This window comes from Conger conger, chromosome 16 (assembly GCF_963514075.1).
Source record: "Conger conger chromosome 16, fConCon1.1, whole genome shotgun sequence".
Classification (NCBI taxonomy): Eukaryota; Metazoa; Chordata; class Actinopteri; order Anguilliformes; family Congridae; genus Conger; species Conger conger.
The window spans coordinates 6204107-6223195 of record NC_083775.1 but is presented as its reverse complement, the minus strand read 5'-3'; the positions used below and the strand labels follow the sequence as shown (position 1 = coordinate 6223195).

Sequence of the window (19089 nt, the reverse complement as noted above, 5' to 3'; positions counted from 1 at the left end):
ACCATGTAGAAAAGTAAGTGTATATAGTACATGTGCTGACACACACACAAACCACACTGTCACCTTTCATTTCAGTGTATTTACAGCCATACCGGGTGATCTGTGTTGGCTGTGTAGGAATTGCATCCCTTTTCTATACATAGCCCCCCCCCCCCCGTTTTTGGGGGCCAAAAGTAATTGGACAGTTGGCTTCTCAGCTATTTCTGATTAGTCAGATGTATTTGATCGCTTCTATAATGCAGGTATGAGAAAGCTTTCAGTATCTAGTCTTGATTCTAGGCTTTTGATTGCCTTTGGAGTCTGTTATTGGCATTTGTCAACATGAGGACCAAGGGTGGAAAAAGTACACAGAAATTATACTTAAGTTAAAGTATGGGTACTGTGTAAAAATCTCACTCAATTAAAAGTATCAATTTCTTAGTAAGAGTATCAAGCTAAAAAATATAGTATTAAGTATTAAAAACTAAAAAATTAACTTTTTAATTGCTAGGGATATACAATGCTGAAATTAAGGGACAGATAGCAAATGTTTTTGCATTGAAAAGTGTTTAATGTTATTTTGGAATACATCAGTTAAACATTATTGATTAATATAGTTTTTACTCTTTACCATGCACAACAATTCCGGATAATTGTTTGAATTGGACTGGAACGTAATGTTGCAGATAACTTGCTAAAATGTTTCACCGGTCCGGTCTGGACTACACCAACCTCTTAATTGTGGCATCTAAACACACAAATGGCCAACAAATCACATTAGTTTCGTAAGATGCTAATATCAGCCGTCCAAGGTTGGCAAGCACATTAACATTGAGGCTAGTGAGCTATGGTGCCAATTCTTCACCGGCGGCAGTGATGAAATTAAACGCACTGTACTTCAGCTTGTGTCTAATCAGGCATTGCACAACGAGCAATCGGAATGGGTGTGGCAGGTTCATTAACCATTGATATGGGTTTGATTGGAAGTTTTGAATAAAAACAGGGATTGACATTTTGACCAGAGGAAAAAAAACAAAAACTTGTCGTTGGATCTATGACATTTATGAGTACTTTGAAGATGTAAATTCAAAATGAGTAAGAAGTATTATAATGTTTTTTGTTTTTTTTAAATAGAAGACTACACAAACAGAACTACAGAGGCTACACTCCCAAGACGCAGCCTACTTGCAAAAACAGGATGGCCAGGTTACAGCATGCTAAGAAGTACATAAAAGAGCCTTTAGAGTTCCGGAAATAGGGTCTTGTGGACAGATGAGACCAGTTGGGGGCATCATAGCTAGGGCATGTATGGCTTGCCTCCATTGATAATGACAGCAGTGGCAGCAGAATGAATTCTGAAGTGGACAGCAACAATTTTTCAGCCCAAGTTAAATCAAATGCCTCCTGATGGACAGTGCTTCATCCCCCAACAAAATAGTGATCCCAAACATACACTAGTGCTTTTTTTCCTTCAGGATGCTCCAAAGTTTGTTTCGGTAAGCATACTGTTTAGCGTGGCTGTTTATTTAGGCGGCGGCCCCCCCCCCCCCCCATATCTCTGCCTGAATTTCTTTCCTCGACTCCAAAGGCGATCATTCAAAAGCCTAGAATCAGGACTAGATACTGAACTTTTCGTATCTGACTAGGGAAGCGATTGAATGCACCAGACTAATCAGACTATGCATAAAAAGGGATGCAACTCTGACATGGATAACCCAATACGGATGCAGCTACCCTCAGATTAAAAGGTGACATAACCTGAAATTAATCGTTTAAGAACCAAGAGAGCAGAAAATGTACCGCTGTCCAAATGCTTACGGACACCACTGTATAATCAAATCCAGGGCAACATCCCAGCTTTTGGGCCTCCACCCATGAACTAGTAAACAGAACGGTTACACCAGCCGGGGTACGACACTACTGGCTGTCCAGGCAAGATTAACGGCAGACATATTGAGAGCAGGAGGCTTCTAAACTAAAGGTCAAGGCTGGAATTTCATCCGGCGTTACCGGAGGTGAAAAACGAAGGGGAAATATCGCCATAGGTTTAGTCATGCGTTTAAGCAAGATGGTTCTCATGCCCTTGGAACAGGGGCGTCAAATTGAATTCCGAGGGGGCCGCAGTGTCTGCCGGTTTTTGGGGTTTCCTTTCAATCAGCTGCCAATTGAGGCCTTGAGAACAAGGTATGTGGATACTTTAGCCAATCAATAACTTCAATGAACCACAGGTGCCCAGAACATCCCAAAAACACTGCGGCCCTCCAAGACTGGAGTTCAACACCTGTGCCTTAGAACATTAAAAAGGATTTTTCAGTTTACCATGGTCATTGGTTTTATGATTCGCCTCCCACTCTACGAGTCTTTGCACACAGCACTGTACTTAGCCCCGAGTTGCCCTTAGCCCCAGGCTAAGCTAACCCAGCGCTAGCTAATCCCATGTTCACACATGCCGTTCTTAACCTTGGGGTAAGTGTTCACCCCGGCCATCTTGGCACCGTGCTAGGGGGGATATTACCAGGTCTAAGCCTGAAAAGGGCAATGCAAACACTGCTCTGGAGGAGGGGCAGCTAGCTCAGGGCTAAGGTTTGCGCTAGCCCACTTCAGAATGTGCAATGAGTATGAACACACCCGTAGCCTGGGGGCTAATGGTAATTTTTAGCCTTGGGCCAAGGACCGTGTGATTGGGCATCGTGAGTCCCATTTTATTGTGGAATAAAGAGGCACGTTTAAGTTCACAATCATTTATTCAGACAAACTGTCCAAAATGAAGTGAGATCTTCCATAAAACTGGTCTGAAAACAAAAAAACAAAAAAAGGAACGAAAAAGGTAGAGCGTGGTTTTTTTTTGTTTTTGTTTTTGTGAGTTGGAATGGCGGTGCTAGGGCCTGGAGCTGTGTGTCCCTGTCCCGGTCCCGGTCCCGGTCCGTGGATGGGACGGGACGGGATGGGATGGGATGGGATGGGCGGGGTTACATGGCGAACAGGATGAGGAATGCCACCATGAGACAGAAGAGCCCCATGGCCTCGGACAGGGCGAACCCCAGGATGGCGTAGGAGAAGAGCTGCTGTTTGAGAGAGGGGTTCCTGTGGGGGGGAGAGAGGGAGATTTAGGCATTTAGCGCTCAAACAACCGAAAGAAGCCCCGCATGGTGCTAGGAATAACAGGCGCTCATTGGCAAGGCAGGTAGGCAAATGTGGACCAGTAATCCATGACCAAAACAGCCTCTAAAAAGTAAAATTAACTCAAACATGCACCAAGGAAATGGGTCAAATCAGTCTTTGGGTATAAAAATGGATAAAAAGCCTTTAATGACTGGGATGGAACAAGGCAAAGTAAAACCAATGAGCATTAAGACCGTTAATCAGGGTCATAGTACAGTGTAATACAGTGGTCACAAACCCTGTTCCTGGAGATCTGTCCTGTGTTTCCACTCCAACCGTAACAAAGCACACATCATTCAACAGCTTCAGATCTCATTGAGTTGGTAATTAGTGGGGTCAGGTGTGCAGAATTAGGGTTGAAGTGAAAAGCTTCAGGACGGCAGCTCTTCAGGAACAGGGTTTGTGACAACTGGTACCAACACCACTACGCATGGTCTGTGTCCAGATCAGCTTTGTGGCCGCCTGCAAAGTATGATTGGATGCTGCCAGCATCTTTAAATTACAGGCATTTGGCAGATGCTCTTATCCAGACAATCCTCCCCTGGAGCAATGCAGGGTTAAGGGCCTTGCTCAAGGGCCCTACGGCTGTGCGGACCCCATTGTGGCTACACCGGGAATCGAACCGCCAACCTCGCGGGTCCCCAGTCACGTACCTTAACCGCTACGCTACAGGCCGCACCCTTCTGCGAATCAAGATTTCTAACGTTGCGGGTGTTACCTGGCGTATCCGATGATCAGGCTGCCGAACACGGTCCCGATCCCGGCACCGGACCCGGCCACGCCCACGGTGGCAGCGCCGGCGCCGATGAACTTGGCAGCCGTGTCGATGTCCCGGGACGCTGCGCTCATCTGGAACCCCCGGGCGAGCAGGGCGGAGCTCCCGCCTGCAGGCAGCAGGGCCTGGGGGGGGGGGGGGGGGGGACGTGTCATTACATTACACGTTATTTAGCTGACGCTTTTATCCAAATTGACTTGGATGACTAGACTAAGCAGGGGACAACCCTCCCCCCGCCTCCCCCCCAGAAGAATGTGGGGTTAAGGGGCCTTGCACAAGGGCCCCCCCCAACAGCTGTGTGGATCTTATGGTGGATTACTGGGGATTGAACCACCAACCTTGTGGGTCCTGGTCATGCACCTGAACCACTAAGCTACATGCTGCCCCAGACATTCACTTGTTTTTGGACAAAACTTAAACTGTACACCCCCGCCCCTCCACACACAGTGCATCTCCGTGATTCAGGTTCTGGATAAGTGTGTCATAAATGGGAGAATATAGTGTATTCACAAGCAGGGTCAATAGAAACATTGCAATGGGGCTTTGGAAGACTTATGGGTTAACAGGACTGCATCAAATTAAAAGCCAGTGTACTCGTAGCCATTTGCTTTGACCTTGTGAACAGAAAGGGAAGGTTACTGGAAAGGTCAGGAGCTGTACGACAGGCAATCATGGGAAACCAGAACCACCGAGAGCATATCACCATAACGCATGACATTCAAAATGTAACGAGTGACCACAATGAGAAACAAAATACTGGGTTCAACAGTACCCCTGAACAATAAAATTGTACAGCGGCAGTAACTGCAGACCATCGGACAGCACCCGTACCTGCCAAACTCACCCTTTCCCCAAAGACTATTATAGTATGACACTTATTATAAAAAATAAATGCGTCTTGTGTCATTGCCACTAAACCCTTTCAACCTCCTGAATGAATATACGCCATGGTAACCATGGTCACATGAGGATGTACTGCTCCGGATTGATTTTTAATGTCTTCGAGTCGTGCAGCCACACCGTTGGCCCAGATGCCTGTACAATTGCTTGGAGAAGACTCACCTGGTCTTTTCTGGCTTCAGGTCTGTTGAACACAGACACGGAAACTGGCCGGGCGAGGACTCTGGACCCAGCACGCAGCTGCAGGAGGAGGTCAAAGGTCAGCAAGGTCAAATCTACAGCGGCCCGAGCAGAGAACCGCTAAGATGGCTGAACAGACAGTTTACTGCACTTCATCACATTACATTACATTATTGGCATTTGGCAGACGCTCTTATCCAGAGCGACGCACAGTTGATTATACTAAACAGGAGACAATCCTCCCCTGGAGCAATGCAGGGTTAAGGGTCTAGCTCAAGGGCCCAACGGCTGTGCGGCTCTTATTGTGGCTACACCGGGATTAGAACCAGCGACCTTGCGTGTCCCAGTCATGTACCTTAACCACTACGCTACAGGCCCGCCCTTCAGCTGGCAAGCCAACCAACAGCCAAGCTCACCATAATGTCCCAAACTCACACTGGTGAACTGCCACTTCTCTGGGCAGCAAATACTTTAAATTTTCCCATTGTACATCCTGTCAATCTTCCATTAGTATGTTCTTAAGTTTTAAAGTTTTGGTTGAAGTGGGGGACAATCCAAAGAGCTGCACCATACGGTGGACTTCCACGACACCCTAACGAGTAAAGGCAAATCTGTGAATGGCTTCAAACCACATTGCATGGCATTGTGATATGCATGAAGAATCAGCAACAGTAGAGAAATCAGTTTCATTGCAATATTGACTGAGCTATTGGGCCCATATCATGACATGAAGAACCGGACCTAATGGCAAATGCATGTGTTAATCTCATTGCACACCTCCCATAGTTTCATGTGACTTGGATCATTTTTTATTATTAAAAAAAAAAATTTATATAGAGGGAATTGAAGCTGGAGTCATATGGTGGCAGTGGATTACACCATTGCCTCAAGATCACCCTGGGTTCGAATCCCAACCAAGGACTTCCTGTGTGGAGTTTGCACTTTGCAGCCTTTAATCCCTCTCCAAGTCTCACTACTAGTTGAGGGGGGGGGTGACAAGACGGTCCAGAATTTACGTCTGACTTAATGTCAGAAATTGCCTTTCCATGGCACATTTGGTGGTCGTGCGACGGATAGTTGTCTTGGTGACAATGTAAGGCAATCTCAATTTCCAGACCCTTTACTGCCATAGTCATTTATCCTTCATTGAAAAATATAATCACAACATTAGAAGATACCATGTGAAACTCTTGTCACTGTCTAGTGACCCCAATTGCCAGAATGCATAGGAAAGTTGGCAGTGCCCCTTTAACCTGTAAGCACAGCTGTTGCATCAGAATGATTGAACCGATATTCCAATTAGGAAATGTTAGCCAAACGACCTTGCCACAGAACGAGCAGTGCATCTACAGCCCAAAATTAAGAATTAATTGAGTGACATACATTACTTGCGTAGAACATTTTGAAATTTCAGCATTTAAAATGATAATTGCAAGCAAATAAATATCCATTTTTGGATCCATTTTAACTACAGCATTGTTCCATTACTGTAAACATAACTGTATGAACCACAAAAGAACAGCCTTTGAGATTCATTTCAAGTTATTCTGTAATTCTCATTTGTGTCACACAGGAAATTCAGTGACAAAGGGTACCTGCCAAGGACAGTTTCATCTGCAGGCCTGAATAACTGGTGGGTTCTGAAACATGCACTTACCACTGCTGGTGAGGTGACAAATTTTGCACAGGTGTACATATTTCAAGTCTGTAGGGGGAAAGAAAAAAATAAAGAAAAGGTAATTAGTTTCAAATGAAACAAACAGCATCTACAAGCATTAAGATACCATGGACATGACAGGAAAGACAAAAAGGCCTTAAATTCATAAGTGACAAGTTAAGATTCCAGTCAGGTAGCGGACCTGCAGTTCTAGGGTCTACCGATACCAGGAGGTGCATGTAAAGGTGAAACCAGAATCTCATTTCTCGTCCTTCACGGGACACATCAGGACAATACCATAGTGGAAAAGCCTGAGTCATTTCACATTTGCAATGACAATTTTGTTCAATAATTTGGCAACAATTAGCAAGGAGAAGGTTAACAGCCACAGAGACATGCCCAACCCCGAAATAATTGCCAAAATGATTGTGTGCAGTATGATTTTTCGACTACTCAGAAATAAAACATGTAGGGTGTTCTCTTCAGAGCCGCACAATCCCGACCATTTTAAATCAGACAAACGAATCCTGATTTTTTTTTATTTTTTTATTTGCAAACAGCCTGAGAGTTGAGCCATTTAACATACATACGGAGATGTTACCAAAAGTGAATCTCACCATCTTAAATGGGTTCCCCTTATAGTATTCATAATTTCATACGGCATAATTAAAATATGTAGGAGCCTGGCATCTGCACAAATTAATAAGCCAAAATCTAGATAACATGGCACGACCGTGCCAGGCATCAGAGCAGGAAACGGAGCTCAACCGGACACGCCATTTTCAGATGCCGCAGTCTGCCAGCCTCCGTTCCGTAAGATTATGGCTGGAGTACATTAACTGATGCTTTGCCAGTTTACTACAGCAAATCCTTAAATGAACCCTGGCATTGTTGGCTGTTCGCGCATCTGCTGACGGACGAGGCCGTTGCGCCCGCGTAATCTGGCGAATTACCCATTTAAACTTTACTAGGGAATAGTTGCTAGACAAATCGGACAGTGTCGAGGGAGATAATGAAATCTTATCCAACTGAAACGACTGTTTGGAAAACACAACGTTAACGTATTTTGATGAATAACATAAGCAACCGAATCAGATTAAACTGTCAAGGATCTTGAAATAAATCCTTGGGTCAAGTAGACAATTTGTCATTCACAATTATCTGTGCAGGGCACGGACATGGATTGGCCAAGTAACGTCAAGTGTAATTTGCCTTTCAAACGTATTATTGACCATTCCATTCCATTCAATCTACTGGACATCTTGGCGTGTGCAACATCTAAACTAGTTTTGTGGTAAATTTAGAAATGCAATAGGTCAGTTTCCTTACGGAAAGGGCGGAACGACATCTCCATTTGACAATGTCAATGCACCGACCGCGTTAGCAAACTTATTAACGTTAGCTTGCTAGCTAGCGACCTAGCTAGACACTCTTGACCGCCTTCACAAAGTTAGCATGCTAGCCAGCGAAATGAAGGTCACAAATAAGACACAGGAGAATACGTTTTTGTGCTGCAGTAGACAAAGGCGTAGCATATCACTTGGTTATCGATATATCATACTGGACTGACTTGGTCAGAATAATGTCAAGAGCATTCGAATCACTTGAAACCCAGATTGAGAGACGCTCCCTACTGCTAGCTTGGTGTTGCTAGCAAGTTCAATACACAAGTAGGCCCCGAGTCATTCAGACGACATTTTGCAGAAACGTCTCGTTAGCCAATAGCAATTCCGCAGGATTCTCGATTAGGGAACAGATTCGTTTTTGTTAAAGTCTCCAGTCTCTCAACTACCGATTAGTTAATCGGTGACTGAAAATTTCAGTGAGGTTTCAAGACAAAATATAGCAATACATAGCTAGCAAGCGGAGTTAATAAATGAATGACTGTCTATCCAACACTGGACATCTTGCTAGAGACACGCACTTTTTAACAATGCTTCCCACAGCCGGATTGTCAACCTGTGGATCCAAATTATCCAAAGTAAAATGCAAAAAAACATGCAAAAACCGATTACCTATTCGTCACAGCGCACACAAGCACCAGGATCACAGCCCAAATCTAACCTCTGCTGCTAACTATCTAGTCAAGGAGATCGCCGTCCAACCTCACCTTGTTCTATATAGGCGTCCACTCTCCGTCCTAAACGCTTATTGGTTCGCCGAATCCTTCTCCGCTTGCGATTGGCCTCTTACCAGAAGCGGATTCTACGTCCAACATGACCCAGTTTCAAAGGAACTACACGAACCAGATTTGATGAATTGGTACGCGTCATATGATTACGCTTCGGTATGTCGCTCACTTTGGAAATATAATACACAATATAATTCTGACATTTTTTACTGATTGCGACTGTTTGCCCACAGCAGTTGAGAAAAGGCGTTTGGTCGATGAACAAATCTAGTGCTCACTCGTCTAATCTCCCTTATCCTATACCAGCCATCCAGATGATATATAGATCTGTGGAGCGGGTACTGTTTGCTCCTGCTTGCGAGCAACGGGTTTTCTTTTCAAGTGCATCCCGTGTGCTCTGTTCTCATTGGCTATCTTTGGTGGAAACCCTGCCTATATTACTGATTGTGAAGACTCGCCAGACAGGCTAAATGTTATCATTCGATTCAAGTTAGGACCCTGTGGTTAGGACGCCCAGGTCTAAACAGTGGTCTCTTCATGAATAGTAAGCATGCAGATTAAAGCTGTGATTATTGTGGGCAACTGGGAACGGTAATCCAAGATGCATAAAATATGTCAGAAAATGTCAGGGGTGTTGATTCCAGTATTCTTGAACACATGGTTGACTAATACTCTGACAGGTTACCATAAGCACCTGTGGTAACTGAGCTGCAACACTTACCGATGAACAGGCAGGCCGTGTATTCGACTATGACTTTGAGAGGGGCGGGCTGTGGAAAGGGCCACAGTTTGCTACACCAAGTTGACCTTCACAGAGATCATTTTCCTCACCCTTTTCCCTTTCTCACCCGTACAGCAATTAAATACGGAACAGCTCTGGCCCGCAAAAAAATCTTCTATCTCCTCACAGTTCGAAAAGCATTTATGCGCAGTCTCCACCTCTCTGATGCATTGCATTACATTATCCAGAGCGACGTACAATAAAGTGCAGATCGAACATAGGAACAAGTGTGAAGAGGACCCTAGAGGACAGTACGGTTCCGAGACCTACCGTAACCATACAGATACAATTGGAACCCTTGAAGAATGCATCAACTTACGAACTAGCATACCATGGTTTGCAGCTAGAATACCCCGAGTACAACAATACAATATCTTGATATTTGATCGATATTGTTGCTTGATATTTCACCGCATTTAAAAAGTAGGGGAGAGTGGGGCATATTGTCACAGTTTTCACGCTCTTACATTGTGCAATGGAACACATCTCATATCAATTGAAAAACTGAAATCTCAGGAACATATTTTGTATTCAGTACATCTTCATATATTATTTCAGTACAGAGTTATAGACAGTTAAGTAGAGGGTGTGCTCTTGTAACAACCTGCCCCATCAGTGGGTGAGTTGTCACACTATGTGGGGTCACATTGGATTTTTGAACAAATATCCAAGTCATTATGAATATTTTTTTTCTTTATATGTATATACACACAGTGAGCACTTTATTGGGTAGACCTGTACACCAGCTTGTTAACGCAAATACTTAATCAGCCAATCATGTGGCAAGCAACATAATGCATAGAATCATGCAGACATGGGCATGAGCTGTTCTGACCAAATGTCAAAATAGGGAAGAAATGTGTTCAAAGTGACTGTGGGATGACGGTTTGTAAAATGGTAAATGTTTGGCATTTATATAGCGCCTTTATCCAAAGCGCTGTACAATTGATGCTTCTCATTCACCCATTCATACACACACCAACGGCGATTGGCTGCCATGCAAGGTGCCGACCGGCTCGTCAGGAGCATTTGGGGGTTAGGTGTCTTGCTCAGGGACACTTCGACACCGCCCGGACGGGGGATCAAACCGGCCACCCTCCGACTGCCAGACGACTGCTCTTACTGCCTGAGCCAATGAGATGACTGCTCTTACTGCCTGAGCCAATGAAATGACTGCTCTTACTGCCTGAGCCAATGAAATGACTGCTCTTACTGCCTGAGCCAATGGGACGACTGCTCTTACTGCCTGAGCCAATGAGACGACTGCTCTTACTGCCTGAGCCAATGAGACGACTGCTCTTACTCTTCTTATGTCGCCCCTTGTACCAGGCTTGAGTATCTCAGAAACTGCCAATCTCCTGGGATTTTCACGCACAACAGTGTGTAGAGTTTGCAGAGAATGGTGCGAAAAACCAGAAAATCGAAATAAATACGCAATAAATACTGAGTGTATATGTACAATAATATTAGTACTTTTATAAGAAACCTAGTTGCTGTACAATATCACAGTGATTTTTGAGCAAGTTCAATGCGTCAATTTCACATGTGACAACTGTTGTCAATTTTACAAACTGACATGTGGGTTAATTAGGGCTATACCGCATCTCAAGGTCAGCTTAACATAGGACTGCAGCTAAAGTATCAATAGACACTTTATTCTCTCCTTTACTCAGTACAAAACATTGATATCAAAAAATATGCCATTTCTTTACAGTTGAAGGTGAAAAACAAGAAAACTATCCTCACTTTAGATTTTGTACTTTTGCACTACCACCATTGCACACAATCTACCATAGCAATTTATCATGGTCAGTATATCACAGGGCCAGTCCCTAGTAGGCCTTTGTAATCACTTCACATGTGCTTTATTTCTTACTTTTCTGTGAGCGATTTTGACAGTGGCTATGACATTTTAGGAGAAATGTGTGACAGAGTGACAACTCACTCTCCCCTATTTTTCATTGCATGGCAAATACTTCTGACACATATAATGGATGGTAGCTGGCTGTTGGAGCCTGATAAACCTGAATAGAAAAAATTAACCACAGCCAAAGCAGGCTAAGCATGCTATGTATATACACATACATACATGCCTGTGTATGTGTGTGTAGGTAAGCTCTGTATCTGGGTGTATATATGTGTGTTTGAGTAACAGTGAGTAAAAGTGTGTGTGTAGCAAAGGGCTGTATCTGTGTGTTTGTGTGTGTATGAGTAAACGTGTGTGTGTAGCTAAGGGCTGTGTCTGTGTGTTTGTGTGTGTATGAGTAAATGTGTGTGTGTAACTAAGGGCTGTATCTGTGTGTATGTATACATGTGTATTTGAGTAAAAGTGTGTGTGGGTAAGGGCTGTATCTGTGTGTGTGTACGTATGTGTGTTTGAGTAAAAGTGTGTGTGTGTGGGTAAGGGCTGCATCTGTGTGTGTGTGTGTGTAAGTATGTGGATTTAAGTAAAAGTGTATTTGAGTAAAAGTGTGTGTGTGGGTAAGGGCCGTATCTGTGTGTTTGTACGTATGTGTATTTGAGTAAAAGTGTGTGTGTGTGGGTAAGGGCTGTATCTGTGTGTTTGTACATACGTGTATTTGAGTAAAAGTGTGTGTGGGTAAGGGGTGTATCTGTGTGTTTGTACGTCCGTGTATTTGAGTAAAAGTGTGTGTTTGTACGTACGTGTAATTGAGTAAAAGTGTATTTGAGTATCTACAGGCCTTCAGTCCATGTGAACTTTCAGCCTCCTTCCGTGACCAGATCCATCTGCTCCTTTCTGCTGCTAAGATCCAGGATACCTATATCACTTTTACTACCTGCTTGCGCGCAGAATCATGGGGAAAATAAATGATTCCCAAACTCTGCTCCGCCGCTGTGTCCCTCTGCGGGAATATCATTTTATTTGACAAAGACAAACTTAAATCTAATCTTCGCTCCCTGACCTGCAACATTGCAGATGACTGGAGTTCAACTATTTATACTTTCTCTCAGCAATAAATGGTGATTTCATTTGACAATATGCGATGCTACATTCTATTTAAAGTTGGCTGCTTATTAGTCCAAGATTTTACTGAACTTTTGTTTTATTGGTACAACACATGTCTGAGTTACATTTCCACTCAAATCAGCCAATGAGAGACAAATCAAAACATACCCAGGTATTACATATGTAGTTGAAATTGCATTTGATTGAAAACATATGCAGTAAAATAATAACGTATAATAACATATAATGACTAATAGCTCTAAAGTTGATAGAAGTATTAAGTATCACATTTTCATTGCACAGTGGTGTAATGTATTATACTGTGTAATATTTATTATATATGCTATGTTGTATTTCACATTGACATCCCTGAAGCTCAGCAGTTAAGAATGGAAATCTAAGCACACTCAGTTGACTAAGAGCTGCTTGGTCTTCCATGGACAAAATATATATTTTAAAGTGTGAACTTTTAACCTGACCTATATACTCTATAATATTGCACAAGATATGTGACTGTAATGAGATATTGATGTACACCTGAGTCATTATTTACTTGTGAATGTTCAAAGAACATTTAGATTCTTTTCAGATCGTTCTCATTTGCAAAAGCATAGGCAATCCATCGTTTTTTTAATTACAGAGAAAAAACAGAGCACTCACATTCGCTATCTTTCGGGGGGAGCTGCTTCTCTCATAAAGCTCCGATCCCATTGTAGCCGGAGGCACACCGCTACATTGGAGGCTAAATTTGACAAGTGTGTTTGCTTGACGTGCACAATAAATAATACTGGTTTATTGGCGGCAGTAGACCGAAGTATTCCTGTGTGCTGCTTGTGAAATCAGCATTTTGTATGCAACAGAGTGTTGTCATAGCTTAATATAGATTTTGTCCTTTTTTGTATTTTATTGCAGCCAGGGATCTCCAAGGCAATCAGTGATATGCTGCCAGGGTTGAGTTCTGTTCTAAACTGAATTAAAATAAGATGGTCGATTCAGATTCTAAACGATCTTAATTTGACACAGAGCCAAGCATTATCAGCATTAGTTGAATAAAGGGGTATGGAAGTGGTGTCTGCTTCTGACTTTACATTTGAGTAGCAGGGGGTCGTTCAATCAATTTTGCCAGAAAGAAAACGGAATATATAGTAAAGTATAAATAGACGAACTCCAAAGGTTATTAGGCCCATATGTTGGACTTCGCTCAGCACCTTTAATGTTTGTGTTTAATAATAAAGAATAAAAAAACACGTCTAATCTAAACAACATAAAGGTTAACTGAAGTTTATACAATCAGAAAATCAGAAAAAGTGTATTCTTATTAACAATGTCTCAAAATCACATAACGTTAACCCTCCGAATCTCAAAACATTGAGGATTACAGGACAATGTACAGTACCCTTTCACTATTTACTGCAGTTATAGTTTTGTGCCACCAGGTGGCGGGTATACATAGTAATAGAGACTTGATGCGGCAACGCTTCTTCTTTACATTTTTCGCCTGATCTGAAATTCTGTGAACTAAGACAGTAAAAAATAAAAATAAATTAAATAAATAAATAAAAATCAATAAAACAATACATAACATGCAATTTAACTTATTGTGGACTTGGATATTTGTATTGTTATTATAATTATTATTATTATTATTATTGCTATTTTCGAAGAAACAGCTATCTCATATCCCGGTCTCTGAAATATTTTGCTATTGTTATGATCAGTCCAGAATATAGTTCCTTGTAGGCCTACTATTTCACAGTATCACAATTACTACCACCTTCACCACTGCCACCACCATAACTGACGATTTATACTGCAACCAATTTTTACTTTTCCCCATGTTTTATGACATTTGACGATTCATATAATGAATTTCAGGATAGATTAGCCATCAATTGGCATCATCACCTACTGCATGAGCCAAGAGCTTGTCGTCCTACTTCGAAACAGACTTTAATTATACGGATATTAGCATACACATTACCACAAGGCGGACATTAGTAAATTGATCACAGTCATTCATTGATATTATGGACCATTATATATATATTATATATATTCTAACAGCATTCTAACAGCATAACAACATATTCTAACTATGCAGAATATTAGAATATGCAGAATGCAATTCCTTTCACACGAGAGAGCAATACAGTGCTGAGGGAAAAAAAACTCTTGCAGTCAGGTGCCCGTCTGCTTCCGCCCCCCATGTTTTATGGGGGCTGTCTGAATCATCCAGAGGGACAGGGCTACTGTCTGGACAGCCGATCGTCTGAGCTTTCCTTCAGATTACATTTTACGAAGAAATCAACACTCTTGCTTGAAGAGGATTGGCCACTGCTTGTAAAACGCGAAAAAAAAAAAAAAAAAAAAAAAAAATAGAAAAACCTCCTCGCTACTATAAGAGCGATAAAACAAAATGCAACTCCACTTGTTTAAATTTTACAGTTTAATAATAAATAATATGAATTACAATCACCTACGTTTATGGAAGACGCTTGTACGACCTCAGGCTAATGTGGCACGCGAGCGCATAAACTGAGTTGATCAATAATTAATGTGATTAAACAGCCGTGCACTTTCCCGCCATAATGCGTGTGCTGTAAAAATGGATAACATTAAAATGTCTTTTCGTGTGCTGATTTATAAACATAAAATTTGAAAAAAGTTGTTTCCTCATAGTATTGCCGTTATATTTGTTGTAGTTGTGTATCTTTTTGTATATATATATATTATATATATTGTTATTATTGCAGCTCAATACCAATGATGTCAGTGAGCTAATGCGCTGTCATTCACAGTAAGAATTGATAAAAACACATTTTTTATCTTTCGACCTCAACAAATAAGTAAATAAATAATGAAAATATTTTAAAATACAATAATTAAATATTATTTTCTGTCCATAGTTGGGCAACACGATGATTCACTCAACATTATAAGACCTGTTATTTTATCAAGGACTGGTTAAGACGATGATAAAATGATAGCTATTAGATCCTTTGGGAAGCTCCGTCAGAACAGGATACACACATAGGCAGAACGCAAAAAGGATATATCATGTTAGATTATCCCCTTAATTGATTACAGTGATCTTATTTACATACAGTAGGCTACAACTCGTATGTGCCCCTCAGTCTTTTCCCGTAGAAGCGCCACCCTAGCAAGGCAAGCCGTGCGGCCGAACCACCATCAACTTTCAGATTCCGTTGAGGGAGAGAAACTGCAGTCAACAAACCACACCCAGTCCACCTACACTACGGCGATAACCGCCCGCGGGTGGGGCAGACTGTGTGGCAGCCAGACCAGGGTTTATGGGCTGGCTTGTTGTCCGGACAGAAGCAGATGACAAGTTTACACGGCCGGGCCCAATCCCGCCATTTACGTGTGGGATTTGCACACGGGCCGGCGCGGCGGTTTGCGGGCGCGTGAAAGGAAATCCGAAACGAGCGGGACTTCGGCGACAGGCCGTGAGGATGGCCGAGCCCCGTCCCTCTCCGAAGGGCTCACGCCATCGTTTCGGTGGATAGACAGCTGCAGCGGCGGCTTTCGGTAATCCGGGAGGGAGGGGGGAGGGCAGGGGTATCCGGTTTCCACCTGGCCCACCCTGGCTGTGGCACATGTGTACAGGATGGGCAATTCAAGCGCAAGAAGGAGGCCCAAACTATGCACTTCAGACTGCGGGTGTTCTCACAGGACAGGTAGACCACTGGCAGAGCCTTCAGGCAAGTAAAATATCCTCGTAAAACTCACCAACTAATGTCTGTCCCCTGTTGGGGCCATGAGTATCTGGTCCAAATCTGAAGAACCACATATTCGACTGTGCTGAAACCAACATGGCATTGAATGTCATTCAATAAAAAATGACGTAAATAATTTCTTAAGAATATTTCCGCTGCAATATGTTTTTGTGATCAAAGATACTTTTGCATTATGTCAAGAAATTAAAATACTTTTTTTTCTGCCAGGTCTCAGGGGGAGAAGGCAAGCTATTCCTTGGCCCAAGTCAGAAATCTTTGTGGGGCAGGGGACCGAGATGGCTGCAAGGTTTCTGGACCTTCCTCACGCACGTATAGCCTCTGTAGGATGTTCTCCTCACAAATTTGTCAGATTTTCTCCTCACAAATTTCAGTCAAACTTGTCCAAACTGAGTCCTTTAGCAGCGAGGTTAATACCTCAACTGTAACCTGCTCAACCTGAGTATTAGCAGTAATAGATCCCTTATTATATCAAATGCAGTTGAAATTGTACTTCCCTCTAGGGTGTTTCAGCGAACTTATCCCTGGTTATGGGTATGCACTTTGTTGTACGTCGCTCTGGATAAGAGCGTCTGCCAAATGCCAATAATGAAATAATCATTAGGTTGAGCAGGAGGTATTAAAATAGAGGTAGAGTGAAAGAATACCTCTATCTCACTCTGGGCCAGCCAGCAGAGGATGGGCTTTCCCTCTCTATAGCCGGGTTCCTCCTGAGATTCCTTCCCACTGGGGAGTATTTTCTCGCCAACGTTTTGAGCGTTTTTCTTTCCACTGGGGGCTTTTTACCTCACTTGCTTTTTGTGGGTGTTCAGGCCCGGTTTTTTGCCCAATGTTCCTTCTGATTCTGTTGAGCATCTTGGTGACAGCTCTCTCTAAAAAAGCGCTGCCCAAACACACTGAGGCAACATCCAAATCACAATGTAAATGGCTATCCAATCGTTCTGTACAAGCTCGGGAACAATCATGACGGAACAGTAGCCATTTCCCTACGTCTGTCAGAGCAGGAGAGGAACAGCGATGAGGACATGTGATCCAGAGGGTCTGTCCAATCACAGGCCTTTAACGACACTTTATCAGTCACATGGGACATGAATACAGACACCCACTTTATTCAGCTGATAAGGCTCGCTGTCACACCCCGGTGGGGGTTGTGTTGTGTTTTGGGGTCTTGAAGTTGTCCGACAGCCGGCTTCCACAGACGCAGATGAACAGAGCCTACAGACTCCATGCAGTAAGTGGTTAGACCCTGGGTCTATGGTGGCTAAACAGTGTCATATTTCAATCTGTATTTACATATGAATTAATATGGGTTTTCATTCACAACAAGGTCAGTGATTACAGGAATCTGCAGCCCTGCCTGGCCACAGAGCACAAGGACGAACACACCGGAGGAGAATTAACGAGGTTTTAGCCGGTTACATTAATGAGCAAACAAACAATCAGCATATTTTCTCAACCACTGCCTTTCGGGGTCAATAAATTTAATGAAACGTGAAAATGACACGGGTTCAGTGTTTAATTAGTCCGTCACCATTTGCCCTCTTGAGAGGTAATGTTGCTGTAATTCTATGAGCATTTCCGTAACCATGGGATCACATTATTAACCGCTTTCAAAGACTGATTTATTTGCTTAATATTCTTGATTCAACACGACTGCCTCAGTATATATTTATTAGAATGTTATAACATACTGTATAATATACTGTACTTACAAAATGACGTTTTGGATAGTGATATGATTATATTTATTCTCTCTCTCTGTGGCACCCAGGGGCAGCCCCATATTGGGCCCCAACACCCCAGGACACATCCTCCTTGCACAATTACTGGAACCACAGGCATTCGTTTTATTAGTATGTTGTAAATAAATGACATTAATATCAATATTAATGTTTTTTTATTTTTTTTATTTTTTAAGAATCCTAATCTTTGAGGGCTCATGTCAGTCAGGTCTCTGGGAATGGTCCTAACACACATACACACTCTCTCTCTCTCTCTCTCTCTCTCTCTCTCTCTCTGCAGGTGAAGCACACTCTCACCAGTGTAGCGGTCGCGCTAATGCTAGCAAGAGGAGAGGGGCTTTTCTCACTGATGTAATGGGCGACTGGGCAGCCATATGCTGAGGAATTCTGGGTAATAAACCAACTCTGACCTTCATTGGACAAGGCAGTCACTGTGCCACCACTACGGACTCGCCTCGAGACGTCAGACCCCGCGGTAGCAGCGCCTGGGTTTTTTTTTTCATGTCAGTCCCAGTTATCGTTGTGTGACTCTGAAATTGGTGTTTAACAAGTCGATAAAGGATTGTCTCTATCTTCTAGTACCTAGGGTAAACACAGCAGGTGAATCCCGCACTTTCATCTCTTGCAACATCAAATGTGCGTCCGGGAGGGCGTTACGCGCCTGTGTGCTCAGAGTGGCACCAGCCCCTTCGCAAATCCACCTGTCCTGACGGCCCCTGATAAAAACTGTCACAAAGCATTACGCCGATCCGAAATCAAATTACATTTATGAAGACGCCGCGACGGGGAAGCGTCCGCTAACTGTCGCCTTTGCGGGTCGTAGAGGACGGAGTGCGCTGTAATAACGCCGCTCTTAAAGCGCTCCAGCTCACACGGTTGGCCCTCTGCGGAGAGCAGAACAAGCGGAGACGGAAGCCTCCCAGTTCACCGCGCTCCGGAATGACTTGTGTGCTGTCAGCTGGTTCAATTCCAACCGCCAATGCAAGTGCTAAGCTCCCCTCCACCGGCGTCGTAATTGCAGGTTACTGTAGATTTTATAACCATCTGGGCGAACCGAGT

The 19089-nt window shown here is 43.1% G+C and overlaps 1 protein-coding gene across 1 annotated transcript; it reads right to left on the bottom strand.

Moving 5' to 3' along the window:
• Window positions 1-2704: 2704 nt before the first annotated feature.
• Window positions 2705-8785, bottom strand: atp5mc1 (ATP synthase membrane subunit c locus 1). The gene is made up of 5 exons (XM_061224698.1): window positions 8669-8785; window positions 6654-6701; window positions 4979-5056; window positions 3860-4041; window positions 2705-3063 (listed from the first exon to the last, which is right to left on the bottom strand). Exons 2-5 carry the CDS (start codon window positions 6690-6692, stop codon window positions 2949-2951), a joined length of 414 nt encoding a protein of 137 aa, XP_061080682.1. The 5' UTR covers window positions 6693-6701; window positions 8669-8785; the 3' UTR covers window positions 2705-2948.
• Between the last annotated feature and the right edge of the window lie 10304 nt (window positions 8786-19089).

Excerpts from the sequence above, each read along its gene's own strand:
- atp5mc1 (XM_061224698.1), bottom strand. The coding sequence starts at position 6,692 with ATGTACACCTGTGCAAAATTTGTCACCTCACCAGCAGTG. Across the intron at positions 5,057-6,653 it reads TTGTCACCTCACCAGCAGTG|CTGCGTGCTGGGTCCAGAGT; the intron begins GTAAGTGCATGT and ends CTCCTCCTGCAG. Across the intron at positions 3,064-3,859 it reads CTGATCATCGGATACGCCAG|GAACCCCTCTCTCAAACAGC; the intron begins GTAACACCCGCA and ends TCCCCCCCACAG.